Here is a 21161-nt window from a genome sequence, read left to right on the forward strand (position 1 = left end):
GCTCCCCCTTCTCTCTGGGAAGGGGCAGAGGTTTTCAGCAGTGCTCAGGCAGCTCTTGGGGTTTTTGGGGAACACTGGCACACCTTGGCCTTGGCCAGGGGACTTTTAGGGACAAAAACTGCCTCCCCTGTGGTGGTGATGCTGTGGGCAAAGCCTGGGAGCAAGTGCAGGCAGAGCTGGAGTTCAGCCCTATCCTCAGTGCTTTCATGAGTTTATAGTTCAATGTGTTGTTGTTTTCTGAGCTTTTTAAAAATTACTTCTTTTTATGTGAGCACAGAGCAGCCTGCAGGGTGCTGTCTCAGCTGGCTGCCACTGCCAGCCCTGTGCCCCCAGGGCTGCCCCCTGCCCACACCTTGGCTTAATCTGAGGATTTTGGTCTCCAGGCTGCTGCAAACATTAATCCAGTGGTGAAGAAACCCAGAACTGAGGGGTGAACCCCACACAAGGCTGGGGAGGCAGCTCAGGAATCCCAAACCAGTGCCTGCTGCAGCTCTGCCCCTGTGGCTGCCCCTCTCTGACCCAGCCTGGCTGTGCCCTGGCACAGCCTGTCCCCTCCTGATGGCCCAGGGTGCTGCATCCCTGCATCCCTTGTTTGCCACTCCCAGGGGCAGGAATGTGGCCCTGGGCCCAGCAGCTGCCCCACGGGCACAGCAAATCCTGGCTTTGGCCAGGGAAAGCAGCAGGGATTGATAATCAGGCAAACAACGTGGTGCTTGGGGGATGGGTCCCCATGGGAACGGGGACAGGCTCTGCCACCCCATCCCTGGGAGGGCCATTTGTGGTTTGGGTGCTGAGCCTGCCCTGGGCCGGGGTCTGGCAGTGCCCAGCTGGGCTGGCAGCAGCAGCTGCTGTCCCTCCAAGCAGGAGCTTCCCTGATCCCATCTCTGCAGCTTGCTCCTGGCATCAGCCAGGTCAGCCCCTGGCACCCCAAACCAGGCAGCTTCTGCTGGAGCAAAACAAGCTCCCTAAAAGCCAGTGACCCCTCCTGTGCTGTCACCCCCTGGGGCCAGCGGTGCCACCGTGTCAGAGCCACCCAGCACAGTGTGTATGAGGGGTCCCCAGGCAGCAGCTGCACCCACTGCCCCTTCAGGCACAGGTTTTCCTGCCTGCAGCCAGGGACTGGGGCAGAGGCACTCAAATTAATGTTTCTGGTGGAGCAGCACCCACAGGGAGTGGGAGAAGAGGTTGGGGGTGGTAGCAGGTCCCGGGTGAGTGAGGATTGGGGGTGCCACGCTGGCACTGAGGACAGGCACTGAGGATAGGCACTGAGGACAGGCACAAGGATGATGTTCTCCAGGCCAGGAGGGTGGCTGCTGTCCCTCCTGCCCCCTGTGCCCTCCCACTCCCTCCACACTGGCTGTGACAATGCATTTTTTCCCAGCTCAGCAGAGGCTCTGCTGCTGCAGCACCACCAAGGAAACCCCCAGTGCCACCCTGGAGCAGGTGGGATCTGCTCCAGCCTTCCCCCCTCACTTAGTGCCCCCCACCCCAGACCCCTCCCCATTAACTCAGCTCCAGCTTCTGGCACCACTGCCCAGTGCCAAGGCTGGTTTATGGGAACTGAGGAAGCAGCAGCCTGGAGCCACTCTGGCCTTCCCTGGGAGTGGGATGTGCTGGGGACAGGTTCAGCCGTGGGCACAGCTGGTGGGGCACAAAGCCAACCTCAAAGCCACAGCGCGTGCTGCCAGCGTGGCAGGGCATGATCGGGTACTCCCTGCCAGAAGCACTTCATGAAATATTTTTTCCCTATAAAACACTCTTCACAATCCATACCAGGCCACCTGGCTCCCTGGGCAGGATGTCACAGCTGGCCAGTGCCATGTCCCCCTGCCCATCCCCGGGCAGCCTCAGAGCCAGGAGGAGGAGCTGAGTGCAAGAGGGACTGAGGGCTCCTGGGCTGCAGCACCAGCGCAGTGCTCCCCCAAGGGCCAGGCTGCCACCCCACCCACGGCTCCCCCAGGCGGCTCGGACACTGGCTTAGGAGCAGGATAAAGAAATAAATTAACATGACAAGAGCAAAGGAGCAGAACACTGGCAGGGCCGAGGGCAGGCAGCCCCCGCTGGCCACAGGAGGGAATGGAGGGACAGGGAGGTGACAAAGGTGACAAGAGGCTGTGCCCAGGGCTCCACGTCCTCCCGCATGCTGATGGTGTCCTGGAGACGCTGCCCCGGGTCAGTTGTTGTTCATGATCCACCAGGAAGCTGGGAAGAGAGGGAAAGCAGGGAGGTGAGCGCGGTGTGAAACTGGGAATGGGGATTTGGGGTGGCAGAGATGGGGGACCTGACCCTGCAGGTCCCTGGCTCTAAAGCACCCACCCCACCCCGGGCAGGGAGCCTGGAGAGGGGAGATCCCCTGGAAATGTGGCAACTTGTGCAGGAGAGCACTGGGAATGTGGTCAGTGGCACTGGCAAGTCGGGAGCAGCAGGCTTCAGTCCAAATTAATCCATGTTTTATGGACTAATATTTTACAATATTTACAAGATCCCTGAAAGCAAACCAGGGCTGACTTTGGTTCCCAGTTCCCACAGCTGGTCCCATTTGCATTGGTACCCTGGGAATGTGCACATCCCCTGTGCTGGCCTGCCCTGCCCCAGCGCTGGGCTGTAACCCTGCACGCAGCCCCTGGCACTGACCTGGCAGCAGCAGCGCTCTGCAGAGCACGTTCAGGGCTCAGGGGAAACACAAAACGAGGCACCAGGTGTATGTGGGACAGGACTCAGCTCATCTGCTACCCGGGCAGTGTCCCTGCTCCTGGCTGTCCCCACTGGAGAGCACCCTTGGGCAGGGGACAGACCCAGCTTACACCCAAACCTGCTGGGGACAACGGGTCTCACCCTGAGGCTTGAAAAACTTCATTTAGGTCACCCCAAACCAATTTTCTGCTCTGCAGGGAGCCACAGTGCCTGCTCCTGGCCTGTTCCTGCCCTGTGCAGCACACCCAGAGCAGCACTGAGGCACCCTCACCTGGGAAGAGCATGGTGGTCAGCAGCTCCGGGGACTCCAGCAAGCTGAGGATGGACTGCTGGAAAGTCTTGCTGCAGCTGGACTGCAAGTGGCTGTAAAACAAGGTGTAGGGTCAGGGGGATGTGGTGCCAGGGCCCTGTGCCCACACACAGGGACAGGGCAGCTTCTGCACCCCCAGCACCAGCCCCTGCTCCTGCCCTGCTCCCCAAGTCCTTTATCGGGGCGTTCACCCCTGTGAGCTGCAGATGGCCCCAGGGCACACGGGGCAGAGCAGTGGCACAGGCTGGGCAAGGGAAGGGAGCAGTGGGCACCCCTTTGAGCCCCCCCAGCCCCACCCATGGGCACGGCCCCACCTTCTCCAGGAGGTCACGTCCCGCCAGAACTCGTACAGGATGAAGCAGGCCTCGTCCGTCAGCTTGCAGGCAGAGACACTGCGGGGACAGAGCCACCCTGAGCTGGGCTGGGCAGGCTGGCACAGCCCTGGCATGGCCCTGGCATGGCCCTGGCACAGCCCTGGCACGGCCCTGGCACAGCCCTGGCATGGCCCTGGCACAGCATGGCCACGTGTGCCCCCGCAGCCTGGGGCAGCAGGGCACTGCTGTGCCCATCAGCCTCCCCACGAGGCTCCCAAAGCACAGTTTGGGTGCATCCACACTTTGTGAACAGCTCCAGAGGATCCCGAACCCAAATCCTGCTCCACGGCTCCTGTGTCCAGGTGCCAGAGGAGCTTTGCAGCTCTTACACTGGTCTTTGCTGCTGCCCAGGAGCCAGCACGTTCTGTGTTTTATTGTTTTACTACTCCCCAGCACTGACACAGCTCATCCTGCCGGCCCCTTGGAGTAGGTGTATGTCACCCTTCACACGGGGGGAAACTGAGGCACGGGGGCAGAAGCTGAGCTCACAGCACAAACCCACAGCTCTCTGTCCCCAGAGGGCTGCTTCCCACATTCCTTCGTGCCCAGGAGAGGCTGGGGCTGGTGTTGGGGAGGCAGCCAGGGGTAACTGCAGTGCTGGGGGTGCAGGGCCAGGGGAAGCAGCTGTGCTGGGCTGCAGCAGCAGCAGTTCCAGCTGAGGACCAGCGATTCCTGCAGCTGCTGGAGGGGGCCAAGCCCTGGGGGGACAGCACAGCGTGTCACCCAGCAGCTCTGAGGCTGTCCCCTGCTCCCACACGGGGCTCTGCCATTCCCTGGAGGGACCCAGCCCCACGGAGGATCCCTGGGCTCGGCTCCAGCTTTGGGCTCACGTGGAGAGCCAGCCCACGCCACGCCACCCCGCTGTCTCCACAAATAGCCCTGATGACAAAAAAGCCCATCAATTCCAAAGAAAAAGCCTCCCATTCTCTCCACCACACGTGTCACAGCGAGCATCTTCCTTTTGTTTGGACTGAAAATGTGAATTTGTGCTGTTGAACGTGAAGAGCTGAGAAAGGACACTTGAAACGGGAACAGCAGGAACATTCCCTGCAGGAGGCGGCCTGGAGTGTCCCGTGGGACAGGGAAGGGAGCAGCTGTGCCATCAGGGCCAGGCTGGCACTGCCATGTCCCTGCAGGCACAGCAGGGCTCTGGGGCAGCCTTGGCCTCACCCAGGGGCAGCTTCAGGTGCTCGTGGCAGCTTCCCACAGGCTCTCCATCAGTCAGAGCTCTGCAGGAGCCCTGCCCTTGCCCTTCCCATTGCTTCTGAGTGCTTCAGTGCTGGAGGAGCTCGTGCATTCGCTTACAGGAACACGCCACAGCCACTCGTGCAGGCACAAACCCCCCACTCCTGGCCAGGCACTGGTTCTCACTGGGAATACCTGCGGCAGATGGGATGCTACTGCTGCAGCCGTGACACCATCCTGCCTGCCAGGTCCGAGCCCAGCACACAAAACACTCCACACAAACCCTTGTGTCCCCCGAGGGTGTTAAAACCCCCATTTCCGGGGGGGGGGCACCCCCCAGAGCACCCCCAAAACACCCCACTTACTGCAGGCAGCTGCTGTGCCCGGCCGTGCCCTCGGTGTAGGAGCGGAACGCCTGCCGGAACTCCTCGACGCTGCTCGTGGCCACCGAGATCTGCCTCTTGGCCACCAGGATGTGCTGCCGAGGGACAGCACGGCGTCAGGGGCTGTCCCCTCCTGCCCTCCCTGCTCCCCCCTGTGTGCGATCCTGTGCCACCGCAGTGGGTCTGGCACCACCGTGCTGGGGACAACGGGGACACAAAGCGGCCTCTCCCCAGCTGGACAGGCTGTCCTTACGGGGACCCCACCAGCGGGAGATGCTCCATCCCCCGTGGGGGTCCTGCTGCAGATCCCCCACAGAAAGGGGCTTGGGGACCCCCCACCTGGGTCTGTGGGCACCCTCAGCGCTCCTGGGGGATCTGGGCTCTCACGAGCAGAGGGCTGCATTCCTCTGGGCTGGCAGCGGGCACTGCCCGGGGCTGGCAGGGACACGAGGGAGCTGCATTTGTCCCCTGGATGGTCCCAGCCCTGAATCCAGCCTGCTGCATCAGCGGGTCACAGCAGAGCTGCCAGGCTGGGCACAGGGGCAGCGTCCCTGCAAACCACGGGGACAGGGACAGGGACAGGGACAGGGACAGGGACTTACTGCATCCTGTCCTTTGCACATGGCTTCTTCCTTCAGCGGCTCCAGGCGCGGGCTCTGCGTTAGCACCAGGGGAAAACCAGAGTTACTGGGAAAAACCGGAGGTACCAGGAAAAACCAGAGGTACTGGGTAAAAGCAGAGGTACCGGGAGAGCTCTGCAGCAGGACAGGCACCGACCCCGGGGACAGCTGGGTACCGCCCCAGGGACACCCCCTGTGCTACCTGGGGGAGGGCAGGGCTGTGTCCTGCGCACCTGTGGGGTCACTGGGGCCTGAGGGACTCCTCAGCACCCCGGGGAAGCCAGCAGAGCTCAGCAGAGCTGCGGGGGAAGGGGATGCAAGGCTGGGGCCGGTGCGTGGGTGCAGCTCTGTGACAATGCCAGGGCTGCTGGCACAGGAGGGGGTCCCAGCACTGATGTGGCCGTGCCCAGGTGTGGGGCAAGCCCAGCACCCCCCTGGGCACACACCTTGCACTCCAGCTTCTCGATGAGCTGCTGGAGCCTGTTGATCTGAGCCATCCACTGGCTGCTGTCCTCCACACAAACACCTGCAGGGCAAAGAGCACAGAGGTGTCACCCAAAATAAGCTCAGCTTTGTCACGGCCAAAGCTTGCTCAGGACCTAAAACCCACAAAATCTTCTAGACCTCTGATTTAATCCAAAAAACTAGATTTTTTTTTTCCTACTGCCCAAAAGATACAACATCCCCCAGAAGCTCCAGCTGGCATCTGGACAAGATGCTCCGGGCTCCATCCTGGAGGAGCCCTCACTGCCCAGTGCTGCTGGAGATGTGGCACTTGGGGACACGGGTCAGTGGTGGCCATGGCAGTGCTGGGAGGACGTTTGGACTCGATCTTGGGGATTTTTTTCCCACCTCACTGATTCTGTGATTCTGTGCTGGTCCCACACCCCCTCCGGGCTCCAGCAGCACACAAAGAACCTGAGGAACAGCAGGCACCTGTTGTCAGCATCCCAGAGTAGGGGTCTGTTGGGGACAGGCAGACGTTCTTCTGTCCCCTGCGCCCACACCGCCTCCCTGACCTCAGGCCAACAGAAGTCTCCGATTTCTTGATCTCCTTTCTGGAATTAAAACAAAAAAAAAAAAAAAAAAAAAGCAAAAGGAGGGCTTGAAGTCATTCCTAGAGGTGTCAGCTCCGCACTGGGCTGGGAGAGGGCTCCTGGCTGTCCCTCCCAGTGAGGAGGGGGCTGGGGACAGGGGGAGCAGCACGTCCCAGCCCGGTACCTCTCCCGTCCCGCCTGCTCCTCCACCGTGTCCACGGCGCACTCGAGGGACGCCTGCAGGGACTGCAGCTGGTGCATGGTTTCCCGCAGCAGGAACCGCGTCAGGAACTGCTCCATCTTCGAGGCTGTCTCGTACCTCTGGGGGAGAGGGGAAAGGATCTGTCAGACCTGCCTCTGTGCAGGGACAGCAGAGCCACACCTGGAAAGGGCTGTCCCTTCAATAAACCAAACGCGGTGGGGTTCAGTCAAATTTTAATCATCACCAAAAGCGGCATTTGAGGGCAGAAGTGAGGCTGTGGGGCAGAAGAAGCCTCGGGGTGCATTGCTGTGAGGTCACAACAGGGAATGCAGCCACGGTTCCATGGGCAGCCCTGCCCCAGCACCCACAGCCCGGCCCTGGCACTGCCAGCCCTGGCCCAGCACTGCCAGCTCCAGGAGCCGTGGGGGAGGGCAGATGGACACAAGCCACCAGGTGAAGGTCACTCTCAGGGACAGCCCCCAGCCCCAGGGAGGCCCCCAGGGCTGGCACAGCACCCCTGTGCCACCCGCTCACACCCTGCTCTGCTCACTGCAGGGCTTGGGGACAAGGCTGACAGCCTGTGGTGGCACCCTGATGCTGGCAGCTCCTCCAGGGACCCCCCCACCACTGGCAGGCCCAGGCAGAGGCTGGCTCTGTGCCCTCTCTGCCCAGGGAACAGTGCCAAGCCTGTCTGCTTCCATGCGAGATTCCCTGATGGATTTCTGACGTGTGCTTACACTGGGCATGTAAAAGTGCATCCAGAGGGGCATGTGAGAAGCTCTGGGGAGAACAAAGGGGTCACCTGGCCTGGAGAGTGCCCAAAGAACACGTCAAGAGGCACACCATGCCACAGGAGCAGGTCTGGGAGGCACAGAGAGCCAGGAAGGAGCCTGGACACACAGAGGCACCCCAAACTCCTGCCTTTCTCTGCCAGCTGGGATCACAGATCCTCTCAGCTCCTCTCTGTTGTGCTATGGGCTCTGCTGGCAGCAGCATTTACAGAATCATAGGATGCTAAGGGATTGGAACGGACCTCAGAGATCATCCAGTTCCAATGCCCTGCTGCCATGGGCAGGGACACCTTCCACTGTCCCAGGTTGCTCCAAGCCCTGTCCAGCCTGGCCTTGGACACTTCCAGGGATCCAGGGGCAGCCACAGCTGCTCTGGGCACCCTGTGCCAGGGCCTCCCCACCCTCACAGTAAAGAACTTCTTGCATTTAATATCCAGCATAAATTTCCCCTCTTGCAGTTTGATCCCATTCCCCTTGTCCTGTCACCACAGTTCCTGACAAAGAATCCTCTCCCGCCTCCCTGCAGCCTCTTCACACTCTGGGAAGGTGCTGGGAGGTCTCCACACAACCTTCTCTTCTCCAGCCTCAAGAGCCCCAACTTTCTCAGCCTGTCTCCAGAAGGGAGGTGCTCCAGTGCCCTCAGCAACTCTGTGGCCTCCTCTGGAATTGCTCCAACAGTTCTGTGTCCTTCTTATGCTGGAGACACCAGAACTGTGCACAATATTCCAAATGGGGTCTCACAAGAGCAGAGTAGATGAGAAGAGTCACCTCCTTTGACCTTCTGGCCCCTCTCCTTCTGGTACAGCCCAGGATTTGGTCCAACTACTCAACTTTCTGGTCCAGTGATCACTTGCTTCCTTAAAACCACCTCAAGTTCTGTCCTTGCACTGTTAGAAAACCTCTGGGGATGGAGACAAGGTACCCACGCAGGGACACTCAGTGAGACGGGGAGTGAGGAGACAGGAGGGACACACCCAGACGCTTCTAGAGCAGACACCGCTGTCCTGCAGTGGGGCTGAGCCAGCCCCCCTTGCAGAGCAGGCACCTGGGCCTGGTTTGCCCTCACCAGACCCCTCTTGTCCCAGCGCAGGCTCTTCCTCCGTGCCCGGCATCCCTGAGGAGCGCCAGCCATGCTGAAGGCCGCGGTGGTCATAGACAGCGGCAGCCGCTTCACGCGGGGGGGCTTTGCGGGCCAGGAGCAGCCCCAGTGCGTGCTGAGGACGGCGCTGGGGCAGCCCTGCAGCACAGACACCCCGTGGGACGCCCGGCAGCACTGCCCTGCCACGGAGAGCCCGCCGTGCTGGGCCGCAGCCCCCTGGCGCTGCCCGCTCAAGTACGGCCTTGTGGAGGACTGGGACGGCATGAAAACCCTGTGGAGCCACCTCTTGTGCTGCTGCCTCAGAGTGTCCCCAGAGGAGCACCCGGTGCTCCTGGCTGAGTCCCCGTCCTGCCCCGCCTCCGACAGGGCGAAGGCGGCCGAGGTGCTGTTCGAGAGCCTCGGGGTGCCCGCCCTGCACGTGGCCAACACCGGCTTCCTGTCGCTCTGCGCCCACGGCAGAGTCACCGGGCTGGCCGTGGAGGCCGGGGCCGCGGTGTCCCACGTCACCTCCGTGTGTGGGGGCCAGACCCTGAGGAAGGGCACCCGCTGCCTGGGGGTGGCCGGGGACCACCTGTCGGGGCACCTGCACCAGCTGCTGCTGCAGAGCCCCACGGAGCCCGCGGCGCTGCAGGCCCTGACCAAGAAGGTGCTGACGCAGCTGAAGGAGCAATGCTGCTACGTGTCCTTGGACTACGAGGGAGACCTCCGGGAGAAGGGGTCCCATCACCCAGCCAGATTCCAGACCCCCGACGGGCGCTGGATCACCCTGGGCAAGGAGCGCTTCTGCTGCCCGGAGCCGCTGTTCCGGCCGGAGCTGCTGCAGCACAGCTGCCCCGGGCTGGCCCAGCTGGCCGGCCAGAGCCTCCAGACGGTGCCCGAGCACGCCAGGAGGCACGTGCTGGGCAACATCGTGCTCTCAGGCGGCTCCTCCATGTTCCCTGGCTTTCCCGAGAGGATGTGCTTGGAGCTGAACTTCCTTTTCCGAGGAGCGGGTGTCCACATCGAGGTCCTGGCGAACCCCAGGAGGGGCACGGCAGCCTGGGCCGGGGGCTCCATGGCAGCCTCGCTCACGTCCTTCCAGCACACGTGGATGACGAAGGGCGAGTACCAGGAGCACGGGGCCGAGTACGTGCACGTGAAATTCCAGTAGAGGGGTGGCAGCCGTGCCACTGTGTCACTGCAGGAGTGACTGAAACACTGCCCTGCGCCGGGGGCAGCCGCAGCAGCGCTGCCCGAGTGGCTCCTGCGCTGCTGCAGGGGTGCAAAGTCAATTAAAGTGCCCCAAAAGAACCAAAGTGCTTTTCACTGACACTCCAGGTTATTTGCTATCTAACAAGGCTGTGTCCCATCGGGCTGGAAAACAACTGGGGCTCATGCTGGGGATCCAGGCCATGCTGACTGCCTGGTCTGGGTACATTCAGGCAATCCTAATGCTCCAGGCTGCCTTCCCCAACTGGAAATGCAGCTGCCAGGACGAGGAAGGGACCTGCTCCAGCTGTCAGCAGTGCAGGACCCCCAAGGGGAGCCACAAGTGCAGGAGGAAGGAGCTGAGCAGGGGAAGGTCCACACAGCACCTGCACTGCAGCCACTTACTGCAGGAGGTGATTCCTCATCCTGGCACTGAACAGATCAGCACTGGTGAAGAAGATGAGCTGAAAACCAGGGAACTGCTTTCACTCCTTTAATTTAGATCTAAAGGTCATTTGGTGCTTCAGGGAGCCGATTCAGCTCCCTGAGAGGCATTTCCTCACCTGGCCTTGCTGCTGCCTGGCTGAGCTGACTCAGCTCGGCAGATGATTAGAAAGGGATCAGAGGTTGTGAAGGAAGCAGCTGGGGAGCACAGCCCAGCTGTCACAGCAGACTCCTGTCCCCATGGCCAGCCCCGTGCCAGCTCCTCAAGGGACACAGAAACCACAGGATGTCACCGTGAGCTCTGAGAGACAGGAGCAGCAGTGGGAGGGCGAGGAAGGAGCCACCACATGATGCAGGAGGGCTGGTTGCTCCCCAGGAGCATCCACCAGGAGAGGTCCACCCCTTTCCTCAACAAGACAAGGCTGGAGCAGCATCCCTGCCTTCCCCGTGGTGTCCTCGTGTGACCCCAAGGCTGCAGCACCCAGAGCTGCCCTCTCCCCCCCCAGGCTTCATGAACCATGTCCAAAATAATGTCCAGCAATGCCACCCCATTACTGGGGTCAAATATTTCCAATTCCTGCTGTGTTTCTCTCCAGCACACTGAGGAGCTGGAATTTCAGAAGCTCTGCACAGAAGGATTTCGTTGTAACCTTTCTACTGCTGGTGTCAAAGAAAGGGAGCAGTGGGGAGGGTCCTGAGCCCCTCATGGTGTTCTGGTTGCTCTGTGCCAGTCCAGGAGCTGTGTCTGACTGGGCACAGCTGTGGCTGGATGGGAAGGGAAGGGAAGTGGAGAGAGTGGAGAGGATGGATGCTCATCCCCAAAGCTCTGGGCTCATGCTGGAGTCAGCAAAGGACAGTCACAGCCTCCCCACAGTACCAGGGGCCAGAGGCATGGGGGTTTTATCCCTGCTGGAAAATGAATCTCATTGTCCTGCCTCAGGAAGAGGATGGCAGCAACACTGACAAGATGCAGCCACAGCAAACTGAGTTCCAGCTCTGCATCTCCAGCCTCTCCCAGCCAAGCATCCCACATGTTCCCACAAAGCCTTCCTTGCCCTCAGCCCCAGAAAGGGAGAGCTCAGGGCTGGGAATCCCTGCCCACCCTTCCCCTCCTCATCCCAGGCTGTGCAGGCACTGAAATCCCTGCCAGCAATGCCTGCCCAGCTCCTGCCAGCCTGGACTCATTCCCTGCTTGAAGGGGAACAAGAGACACTCCAACCTCCCCAGGAGACACCTGGAGTGAGTGAGTCCCCAGGGGGGCACAGCAGGAACATTGTTCTCCCACCACATAGCCCTGCACAGTCTGTTTTGATGCCTCAGGTTTTAGCTTTTATATTTTTCAGATTCTCTGCTGCTTCAGTGTGCACTTCTGAGCTTCATATTATGGGATGGTGAGCTCTCTGCACAGAGCAGAGAGACAAAACAATTCCTTCTCCAGCTGGGGACCAAGGACAAATGATCCAAATCTCAGGCCCAAGAGCACAAACAGCGTGGGCTGGAGAGAGAAAAACAAGCAGGATGGGAGTGCCTGGGCTAAAGCTGGAATGGGACAATGAACTGCAAGGTGCAAATGGAGCAGAGCTGATCCCAGTGAGAGCCCCCGGGAGCGCTCGTGCATTTTGGGACCATTTTGGTTCCTCTTGGGTGCAGCCCTGGCTGGGCTCTGGTGCTGCCCAAGGTGGATCCATGGAGGCCTTTTAATAAATCCCTGCTTTATTCTCTAGCTCTGCCCAGTCTCTGTTCTAGGGCAGCCTGCACAAGGCATCAGTTTCACTGCCCCAAATCCAAATCCAAGCCTTGTCATGCCTCTGGCACCACCGAGGGCCCTTCCCCCAGGCAGCAGCCAAATGAGGTGTGCTCCCAGCTCTGAGGTGTCCTTCCAGCCCTGCCACAGCCTGGGCAAACAAACACTTCCCTTGGCCTGGGGCTTGGAGGCTTCTCCCCAAGCACATCACTCCCCTTCCTGTGGGAACTTACTTAAGTTAGTAATTTTATTTTTAGGGGGTACTGGGGTAGTACAATTGTACTACAAACTTGAGTTTCTGTATATAGGATGATGGGGAGTAACATTTAATTATGGATTTTTTTTTGGTACTGAAACTCAGTACAAAATTCTATTGTTAAAGTAGAATATTGTTATTGTGTTGTTAGTATTGTTAAAAATAGAATAGAAGTTTTTAAAGCACATCTCAGTTTGCCCCATCTCTGGGTCAGAAAAGAGAATAATCTGGCACCTCCCCAGGGCCAGGTTCTAGGAAAAGCAGCAACCCTGCCTCCCAGCTCTCCCCATCCTCTCAGCTTCCACCCTGAACCCCCAAAGCCTCACGCCCCCCATGGACGGAGTTTTATGGCAGGAGCAGAGCTGCTCTCACCAACACCACCTTCAGCCTGCCCTGAGCCCCACAGCTCGCCCAGGGCAGCCCCTACACCCCAAACACACAGGCACAGGCACCAGTGTGGGGTGAGAGCCCCCAGAACCCCAGTGCCAGCCCAGGGCACGCTGTGCCAGGAGGGGACTCAGCTGCAGAGGGTCCCATGGGGACACGGCAGCAGTGCCAGCTGCCTCCTGCCCCGTCAAACACAGCACACCCAGGGGAACGTGCTGGGGACAGGATGGAAATAACCATCCCCCAGGAGAGCTCCAAATGCTGCTTCACCTTTCAGCAGCACTTTGGAAAATTTCATGCCAGGGCAGAGAAAGAACCTAAAATCTGGCCCCCATCGCACTCCTCATTTTGGGGCAAAAAACCCAAAATCCTCTCATCAGATGCTGCACAGAGGTCAAACCCTCTGTGACCAGAGGTTCAATAAACTCACCAAGCACAGCATTTTCTGCTCATGGCAAAGGAAATAACTCAGCAAGCTCAAGACAAAGAATTTTGGTCGTGCACTGGTGTTTCAGCTCTGTTTACCCGGTTGAAAATCACCAAGTTGCCAAGAGCTGCTGTAATTCTGCTTTTCAGGGGTTTTATTGATTTCTTATGATGATAGTTAAGCTCAGGACAGAATGGAATGGGTGGCCACATCATTCCTGTCAAAGGATCAATAAGGCTGCCTGGCTTGGAGAGGTATTTATGTGAGGGTTTGCAGTGTTTGCACACTGGAGAATGGAAAGATTTTAGCATGCAGACCCCCTGTGAGAAACATCAGGCTGTTTTCTGACCTATTTCCACTGTTCACCTCCTACCCTTACACAATTATATTGAAAACATGAAGTTCAGCCACAAAACAAGGTGTAATTAGCCCTCTACAGCACAGCTATCAAGTTATATTTTACAAATAAGTGGGAATGACAGAATGTGGAGGGAAAACCCTCTCTTCTTGACAAGGCATATTTTCTTCAGCATGTTCCTAGCAGCCCAGTGAGGAAGGATGGAGGCATGGGAAGCCCTGCTGACCTGCAGATCCATTAAAAAAAACAGGAGCAGGTTTGCTGCTCACACACACACACACAGAGCTTCCTGCAGTGTGGGAAAGGGATTTATAGAAAATTCTTAAAATCTGACAGAAGGTTCACATAGTACATATTTGCACGAAAACGTTGAGATAAGAAATGTTAACTCAGAAACATTATAGAATAAGATAGATATTGTTGAGAGAGAAATTAAACTAAAAATAAGTTCTAAAAAGTGTAAGTGCAGTATAAAGTGTATATATATATAAGTATAAAGTATAGTATAAGTATAAAATAAGTTTTTAAAAAGTGTAGCTAAAGCTGATAGGCCAAGAAATGCTTATAGTGTTTTGTAATTAGGAAATAGTTGGCTTCTGATTGTGATGGTGTGAATTATAACATCTGTATAGTCTCACCCTTCACATGAGACTGAAAATGGAATAAAAGTTTTTAAAACCCCTCTCAGTCGCCCCAGCTCTGGGTCAGGAAAGGGCCCAATCCGACACTGCAGCAACTGCAGGCACCCAGGACAAAGCCAGCCTGCACTGCCCACGCTTTATCCCAGGGCTTCTCCTGACAAGGAGATCGAGGAGCCTGCCAGCCAGGAGACAGCTGGGACACAGCCCAGTGACCCATGCCAGGTATCCTGGCCTGCAGGGACACGCACAGAGCTGGGAATATTCAATCCCAAGAAGGCTTTTGGCAGCACTGCCTCAAACCACAGCTCCCAAATACCCCCATGGCACATTCCCTCTGAGCCTTCCTTTCCTTATTCCCCTCCTGGGTAGCTCACTGGCACGGTGTGAGCAGCCCCCACGGAGCTGCCCGGGCTCTCTGTGTGTTTTCCTGCTCCTTTTCACATTTCCAGCTGTGTCCCTGGAGGCTGCAGGGCTGAGCAGCCCTGTGGCTGCAGCAGGGAGGAGCTGCTGGAGCTGGATCATGCCCTAACCAAGGGATGCTGTGCTGGGACAGCTCGAGGCAGAGATCTCCTCCTCCTCCTCCTTCGTCCTGCCAGCCTGGACCTCGCTGCCTGCTCCAGAGTCGGGCCAAGTCCTCCTAAGCACAGCCTGACAGGAACAGGCAGGGCCTGCAGATCCTTCAGCAGTGAGGAGTCGTTGCTCCTTTTTCTGTTAAGGTTGGGATGAAATGCTTGACATGGGATTTCTTGTTTGGGCTTAGATGTTTATTACTTCATAGCTATATTAGAGTTTCACAATTTGTGAGTTCTATAGGACTTTATTTTAATTAACCAAAAATAGAGCTGTATCTCTCTCTCTCTCCAAGGTTTTTAAGGATAAACTGTTTAATTAAGAAATGACACTTAAATTATTTTTACTTTTAACTAACTACTTGTGGCTTGTAATGCAGGTTTTTTTATCCAATTACACAATACTACTCAAACTCATGAAGAAGAAGATGAAGAAGAAGGAGTAGCTTCCGCCCTAAAACTTCTAACTTGTTTTATATATATTATTCTAAATTTATATTATATTATATTATATTATATTATATTATATTATATTATATTATATTATATTATATCACATATATTATTATAAATTTCATATAATATATGATTATATATTATATTTTATACTATCAATTATTTTATTATATTATAATAATATATAATATTATTCTATTATTCTTTATATATATTATGCTAAATCCTTAAACTATAAGTTTTCTACTACATGATATTTCACACTTCATAATCCTAGTTCTATTATACCATTTTGGAAGCCTTCTCCACAGCCTCGGGTCAATGCAGTGTTCTCCTGGGGGTCAGTGCCTGTCAGCACAGAAAGTCTGAAATTCTCAGTATCTAGGGCTGCAACATTCCAGTTTTCTCAGTGCACAGGCAGCTCCCTGGGATGAAAGTTCATCTGGTTCTTCCCCGAGGGTGCTCCCTCTGCCAAAGTGGGGCTCCCAGGCCTCAGAGAGGTGTTTGAACCCGAAGAATTGAGGGGCAGGTGTAATGTGGGACATCTGCTCTCTGCCTGGCTCACAGAGGTGTGAGCTTTGGCTAAAATCCAGCCCACTAATCCCATCACAACTCAAGCTCCAGTCCAACTCTGGAAATACAAATGTGGGAATCCATTCAGGTCCCAGCAGGTAGGAATGCAGCATTTATCATCTCTGGAGCCTCCAGCAGTGGCAGGTATCCCACAGCTCTGCAGGAGCCCGGCCCACTCCTGCCTCCTCCCCAGATCAGAGCAGGGGAGTGCAGGGGAAGGGTCCCAGGAGGATCAATATCTGCACTGGGGCACATCAGGGCTGGGATCAGAGCACCTGATCAGGATCAATAGCTGCACTGGGGCACATCAGGGCTGGGATCAGAGCACCTGATCAGGATCAATAGCTGCACTGGGGCACATCAGGGTGGGATCAGAGCACCTGATCAGGATCAATATCTGCACTGGGGCACATCAGGGTGGGATCAGAGCACCTGATCAGGATCAATAGCTGCACTGGGGCACATCAGGGCTGGGATCAGAGCACCTGATCAGGATCAATATCTGCACTGGGGCACATCAGGGTGGGATCAGAGCACCTGATCAGGATCAATATCTGCACTGGGGCACATCAGGGCTGGGATCAGAGCACCTGATCAGGATCAATAGCTGCACTGGGGCACATCAGGGCTGGGATCAGAGCACCTGATCAGGATCAATAGCTGCACTGGGGCACATCAGGGCACCTGACCAGCACAGGCCCCTCCTGGGTGGGAGCAGTGCTGGGAACACTGGACTGCCCTGGCTACAGGCAGATCCAAACAGGTGGAGAAATGAGTCCATCCAAATTTGCTTCAACAGGAAAAACCTGCTTCTCTTTTCCAGGGAACACCAGTGGCACAGAAGGTCTGGAGGGAGTGAATGCTGTGGAGCAGAGAGTGACTGTTCTGCCCTTTGGAGAAATACATGGCTGTACACATTCATTACCCAAAGAAAACAGAACAGAAAGGAACTGAAATAAAGCACAGCTCTCTGGAGAGGATTCCTCCTCTCCCTCTGGATTTGTATTTAATAACTGTGAGTGGGGCCAGGGACCTGAACCAATGAGAAAATGCATTTTCAGGAGATTCCCTCTCCTGGCATGAAATTTCCACACGTACAGGGAGACACTGCTGAGTGTGGCTCTGGCCAGAGGAAAACGCAGAGAGGGACTGACACTAGAGAGGCACAAACACCACGGGGGTGAGTGTGGGGCTGGTCCCCCTTTTCTTTGTCTGACCAAGAGGTCAGAGGAGCATTCACACGGACGATGCCCCTCACCTGCTTCAAAGGAAGGGCGTTCCCCTGGCTCAGCAGCAGCCCAAGCACATAGCTGAACCCTTTGCCACATCTCAGATGCAGAAGGAGCTGCTGTCCCTGGGCAGGGCCCTGCCAGCGCTGCCTTTCCCCACTGTCCTTATCCTGGCGCTGCCCAGCACAGCCGGGGCTCGCAGCTTGCCCTAATTAGCAGCCTCCAAGCTGCTTCCATCAGCACGGGCTGCGGGGAGAGGGCGAGCATTGGCTCAGGAAGGAAGCCTGTACCAGGCTGGGAGAGCAGGAATTGCAGCGCTGCCCCTGCCCCTCTTCTGCAGCCGGCACTCGGTGCTGCGAGCACAGCCCGGGCTGGGCTCTGTCCCGAGCACCATCAGCCCTGCAGGGCACGTTCTGAGCCACGCTGCTGGGTGGGAAACACTTTGTTCTGGCTCAGAACTCGGCACGGGCTCTCAGTGATGCTCCCAGGAAGCGTCCGTGGGCAGGACGCTGCAAGGAGCTGCTGGAACAGGCACTGCCAGAGCCCTGCAAGGGGGGGATGATATCCCCAGAGCACAGATAAGGTCTCCACAGCATGAAGGCTTTGGGTTTACCCTTCCCTGTGAACACCTTTGAGCTTATTAAGGAAACTTCTAGGATATTGCCTTGGAAGAATTCACCACAGGCTTCGAGAATGCCTCTGACCTTAGGGTGAGTCAAAAGGGGCTTCTCCCATGGTGTCCTGCAGCTAAGTTAATCTGCCCTTTCCTCATAGGTCACTGCCCTTTGTACTGTCCCTGTGCCCCCAAATCATGGTTCCTGACCCCAGACTTAACTGAGGACACTCACTGTTTGCCCTGTCTTTGTCCCTGAATTCCTCCAGTGTGATTCTACAATAAATCTCACTGGAAGTCTATACAGAGACCCTTTCTGTCTCTTTTTGCTGACGTAGCTGTGGTGAGAGTGTGGATTGAGTGACTGTCTGTACTTGCCCGAGCAGCTTTCCCAGAAGATGCTTTTGGGAAAGGTAGCAGCAAACACCATCCACTGGTACCAGGCTGCTGCCCTTCCCCTCCTCCAGGCTGTGTGCCTGCCCATGCAGGCAACCCAAGCACGCACAGACACCCCTTCATTTGAGGGGTTTGCTGCCTCCAACCCCCAAATTCCACATTAAGAAGCAGCTGAGCTCACCACAGCTCCAATTTCACATCCAGCTGCCCTCCCCTGGTGCCATCCTTACCAGCTTGGTTTTGTCCATGGCTGCCAGCACCGCAGCGTTGAGGGTTTCCAGGGCGGAGAGCACATTCCTGTATTCCCCGAGGTACGCCGAGAAATAATCTGCAGCAGGACAGAACACCGTGGTCAGCTTCCTGAGCACCTCCATCTCTGCCTCCCCTGCTCCCACACACAGCCCAGAGCTGCGAGGGGGGATCCCCCTCCCTTTCCAGAATCATTCTCCCACTTGGACTGAAATGAAGAGTTCTTCCCTACTGTCCTGGGTTGTAAGATATGGTTCAGGGCTGTGTGTTCTATCCCCATCTGTCAGAGCTGGGGCAGTTCTCTGCTGTTCACTGGGCAGTTTTTTTCTTCATCTCTCCCACAGCCAATCCTCCCTCCAGGAGATCTCTGCTGTCCATGGCCACTGAGTGTCCCTGCATGGCTGAGAAAATTCCATCATCCCATGGGGAGATGCTGTGCCCAGGGGAGGAGCCAAGCATTCCTACCTGGATCCAATCTGACTTTGGAACCCCACAGCAGCCTTTGCCCACTGCATTCCCAGAGGAGCAGCTTTCTTCCCCACTGCATTCCCAGAGGGAGCCCAGGCCCATCTCCAGCAGCCCTGGAGCTCCAGAGGAAAACTCCAGCCTTGTCCAGGATCCTGCTCCAGCAGAAGCACAGCTGGCACTGCAGGAGGGCTGAGCCCCCATGGAATGGGACTGCTGGCACCACCCTGACCCACAGCCTGCCAGGGCCTGCTCTCACTCTGGCAGGGGATTGTTTTGTGTTACTGCATTGTTTATTTTATTTTTATTTTCTTCCCTAGTAAAGAACTGTTATTCCTACCCCCATATCTTTGCCTGAGAGCCCCTTAATTTCAAAATTACAATAATTCAGGGGGAGGGGGTTTGCATTTTCCATTTCAGGGGAGGCTCCTGCCTTCCTCAGCAGACACCTGGCTTTTCAAACCAAGACATCCATCCCCTTGGGAAAAGCACCTCTGTGCTGGGATCCAGCCACAGGAACCTTCGATGCCACCCAGTCCTGCCCAGCTCAGACACACACAAGCCTCACCACCCACAGCCAGGGGAGGAGAAGCTCTCCAGGGCAGGAATATCCCTGACTTACCACACAACTTCTCCGTGTCCACGTTACTGCAAGAAACACAAAAAAGCTCCCGTTAGGTAGTGGGGCTGGTGTGGGGGAAACAGTGGTGGTGAGCGGGGGTTTGGGGGCTTGTCTTGAGTCCTGGTGGATTTTCATGTTCGTGGATTTTCATAGGCTGCATTAGAAAAATAAGGAGCTGCACAGGTTCAGAGCCAGCAGCTCAGGAGCCATTCCCAGCCCCTGCAGCACCCAGGGGCTGAAGGAGCAGGAAAATCTGCTCCACCAACATCTCCTGGAGCTGGAGTGTGCAGGGAGAGCATCTGTGACAACAGAGTGGGGTCGGGATGGAGAGGCCCCACACCCCTGGCTGACCAGCTGGGTTGGCAGCCCCATTTCTGAGCCCTGGAGCTGCTTCTTCAACTGAAGCTGCTCCTTCCCCAAAGGTGGGAGACATCCAGCCAGGGCTCCTTCCTTGTTCATCCCTGAGCTCAGCCCAGGTCCTCCCCGTGGCCAGACCCCCTCCAGCTGCTCCTCCTCCTCTTCCCTCCCTCAGAGCCCAGGTGCTGTGGGGCTGTCTGCAGGCTCCCAGGGGCTGGATGACTTCACAGCCCTCCAGAGCGGTTGTTCCTGCCCTGAAGGCCATGAAAGCAAGGAGCTGGCTCCAAAATCCTGGGGGCAGGGGCCAGACCCCCACCCTTGTCACTAACAGAGAGCACTGCGCTGCACAATCCCCCCTGGCATCCCTGCAGGGCTTGGGCAGGTCCCTCCTGTGGCTGCTAAAGGTGCTGCTGGGGTGGAGAGGGAAGGGGGAATGTTCAAAAACAGCCCCAGGTTTTGGGATGGGTCTGCATGGTGCTGTAGGATCTGCTCAGGTGGCCAAAGCCACGGAGGCAGAGCTGCTCTCAATGCCCAGAGCCTGCAGGGACAGACCCCAGCATGTCATTTATTCAAATCAGCCTCTGCTCAAGGCGTTCTGCTGCCTCAAAATCCCCCAAATGATTACAACCAATTTTAATCCTGATTGGAAAAGTGGAAGAGAGCCCCAAAGAGAGCTTTTCAAGTGTTTTTTAAGTGTTTAAGTGCTGTCACACATGGAGGAAGTGGCGGTACCTGGAGTTTGTCAGGCTCTCAGCATGAGGAATGCTGCAGTGCTGCTGCCCAGGGGGTGGGAAACCATGGCCACATCACCCTGTCCCCCCTCTGACACTGCTCACAGGGCAAAAGGACAAAAACACCCCCATATAAAATAAGAGAACAGTGTGTGAAGTGTCCAAAATGCCATTTAAGGTGAAATAATTATGACAGAGTCTTCCCACAGCTGTTCCCAAGCCATCAAAGGTTGTTTTTGTCTCTCCCTTTCTTCTGGGCTTCCACTGAGAGCACTTTAACAGCAGGCAGTGGTTCAAAGCAGGGGAATATTTTGACCTGAGGGGTGGCAGAGCCAGGGCAGGGGGACTGCAGATGCTCTGCTCTGGGACTGCACCTGGAGCTCTGAGGCAGCAGAGAGGGGCAGTGTGAGGCTGGGATTCAGCTCAGCTATTTTAAACACACAGCAGCTGATTTAGGCAGGGCTCTGCGCACTGACCTGGCACTGCAGGCACTTTTAAAAGTGGATAAAAAAATCGTGTTTCCCTCGAGACTCAATACAGAAAAACCTGCAAAGCCACAGCCCCTCGCTCTGCCAGCTCCACTCTGCCCAACTTTGCTGATCCCATTTCTGGGCAGCTCTGCCTGACAGAGACACTGGGGTTTGGGGCACCAGTGTACATTGGAAAAAGGGTTTGCTCCTTCTGAAGTTTTCCCCTTTTATTTCTGGCAGCTGCCTGGAGCCTGCAGAGCTGCTGCAGTGCTGCAAGAGCCCTGGCACTGC

The 21161-nt window shown here is 56.6% G+C and overlaps 1 protein-coding gene across 5 annotated transcripts in view; it reads right to left on the bottom strand.

The window, feature by feature from the left end:
• Nucleotides 1-1553: 1553 nt before the first annotated feature.
• Nucleotides 1554-21161, bottom strand: part of NECAB3 (N-terminal EF-hand calcium binding protein 3) — a 29492-nt gene continuing 9884 nt past the window's right edge. Inside the window, exons 4-14 of one of the 5 annotated variants that reach the window (XM_053992692.1) lie at nucleotides 19313-19338; nucleotides 18207-18304; nucleotides 6788-6924; nucleotides 6503-6624; nucleotides 6013-6092; nucleotides 5549-5602; nucleotides 4929-5041; nucleotides 3319-3396; nucleotides 2952-3057; nucleotides 2635-2799; nucleotides 2120-2202 (exon numbers count right to left, since the gene is read on the bottom strand). In XM_053992692.1, the coding sequence (XP_053848667.1) occupies nucleotides 2665-2799; nucleotides 2952-3057; nucleotides 3319-3396; nucleotides 4929-5041; nucleotides 5549-5602; nucleotides 6013-6092; nucleotides 6503-6624; nucleotides 6788-6924; nucleotides 18207-18304; nucleotides 19313-19338 (949 nt within the window). In that variant the 3' untranslated portion in view covers nucleotides 2120-2202; nucleotides 2635-2664. Of the gene's footprint in view, nucleotides 2203-2634; nucleotides 2800-2951; nucleotides 3058-3318; nucleotides 3397-4928; nucleotides 5042-5548; nucleotides 5603-6012; nucleotides 6093-6502; nucleotides 6625-6787; nucleotides 6925-7049; nucleotides 7254-8662; nucleotides 9418-18206; nucleotides 18305-19312; nucleotides 19339-21161 lie in introns of those variants that run through there. The other 4 variants (XM_053992694.1, XM_053992693.1, XM_053992695.1 and 1 more) reach the window with 4 other exon arrangements.

The sequence above is a fragment of the Vidua macroura genome, chromosome 17 (assembly GCF_024509145.1).
Source record: "Vidua macroura isolate BioBank_ID:100142 chromosome 17, ASM2450914v1, whole genome shotgun sequence".
NCBI classification, from domain to species: Eukaryota; Metazoa; Chordata; class Aves; order Passeriformes; family Viduidae; genus Vidua; species Vidua macroura.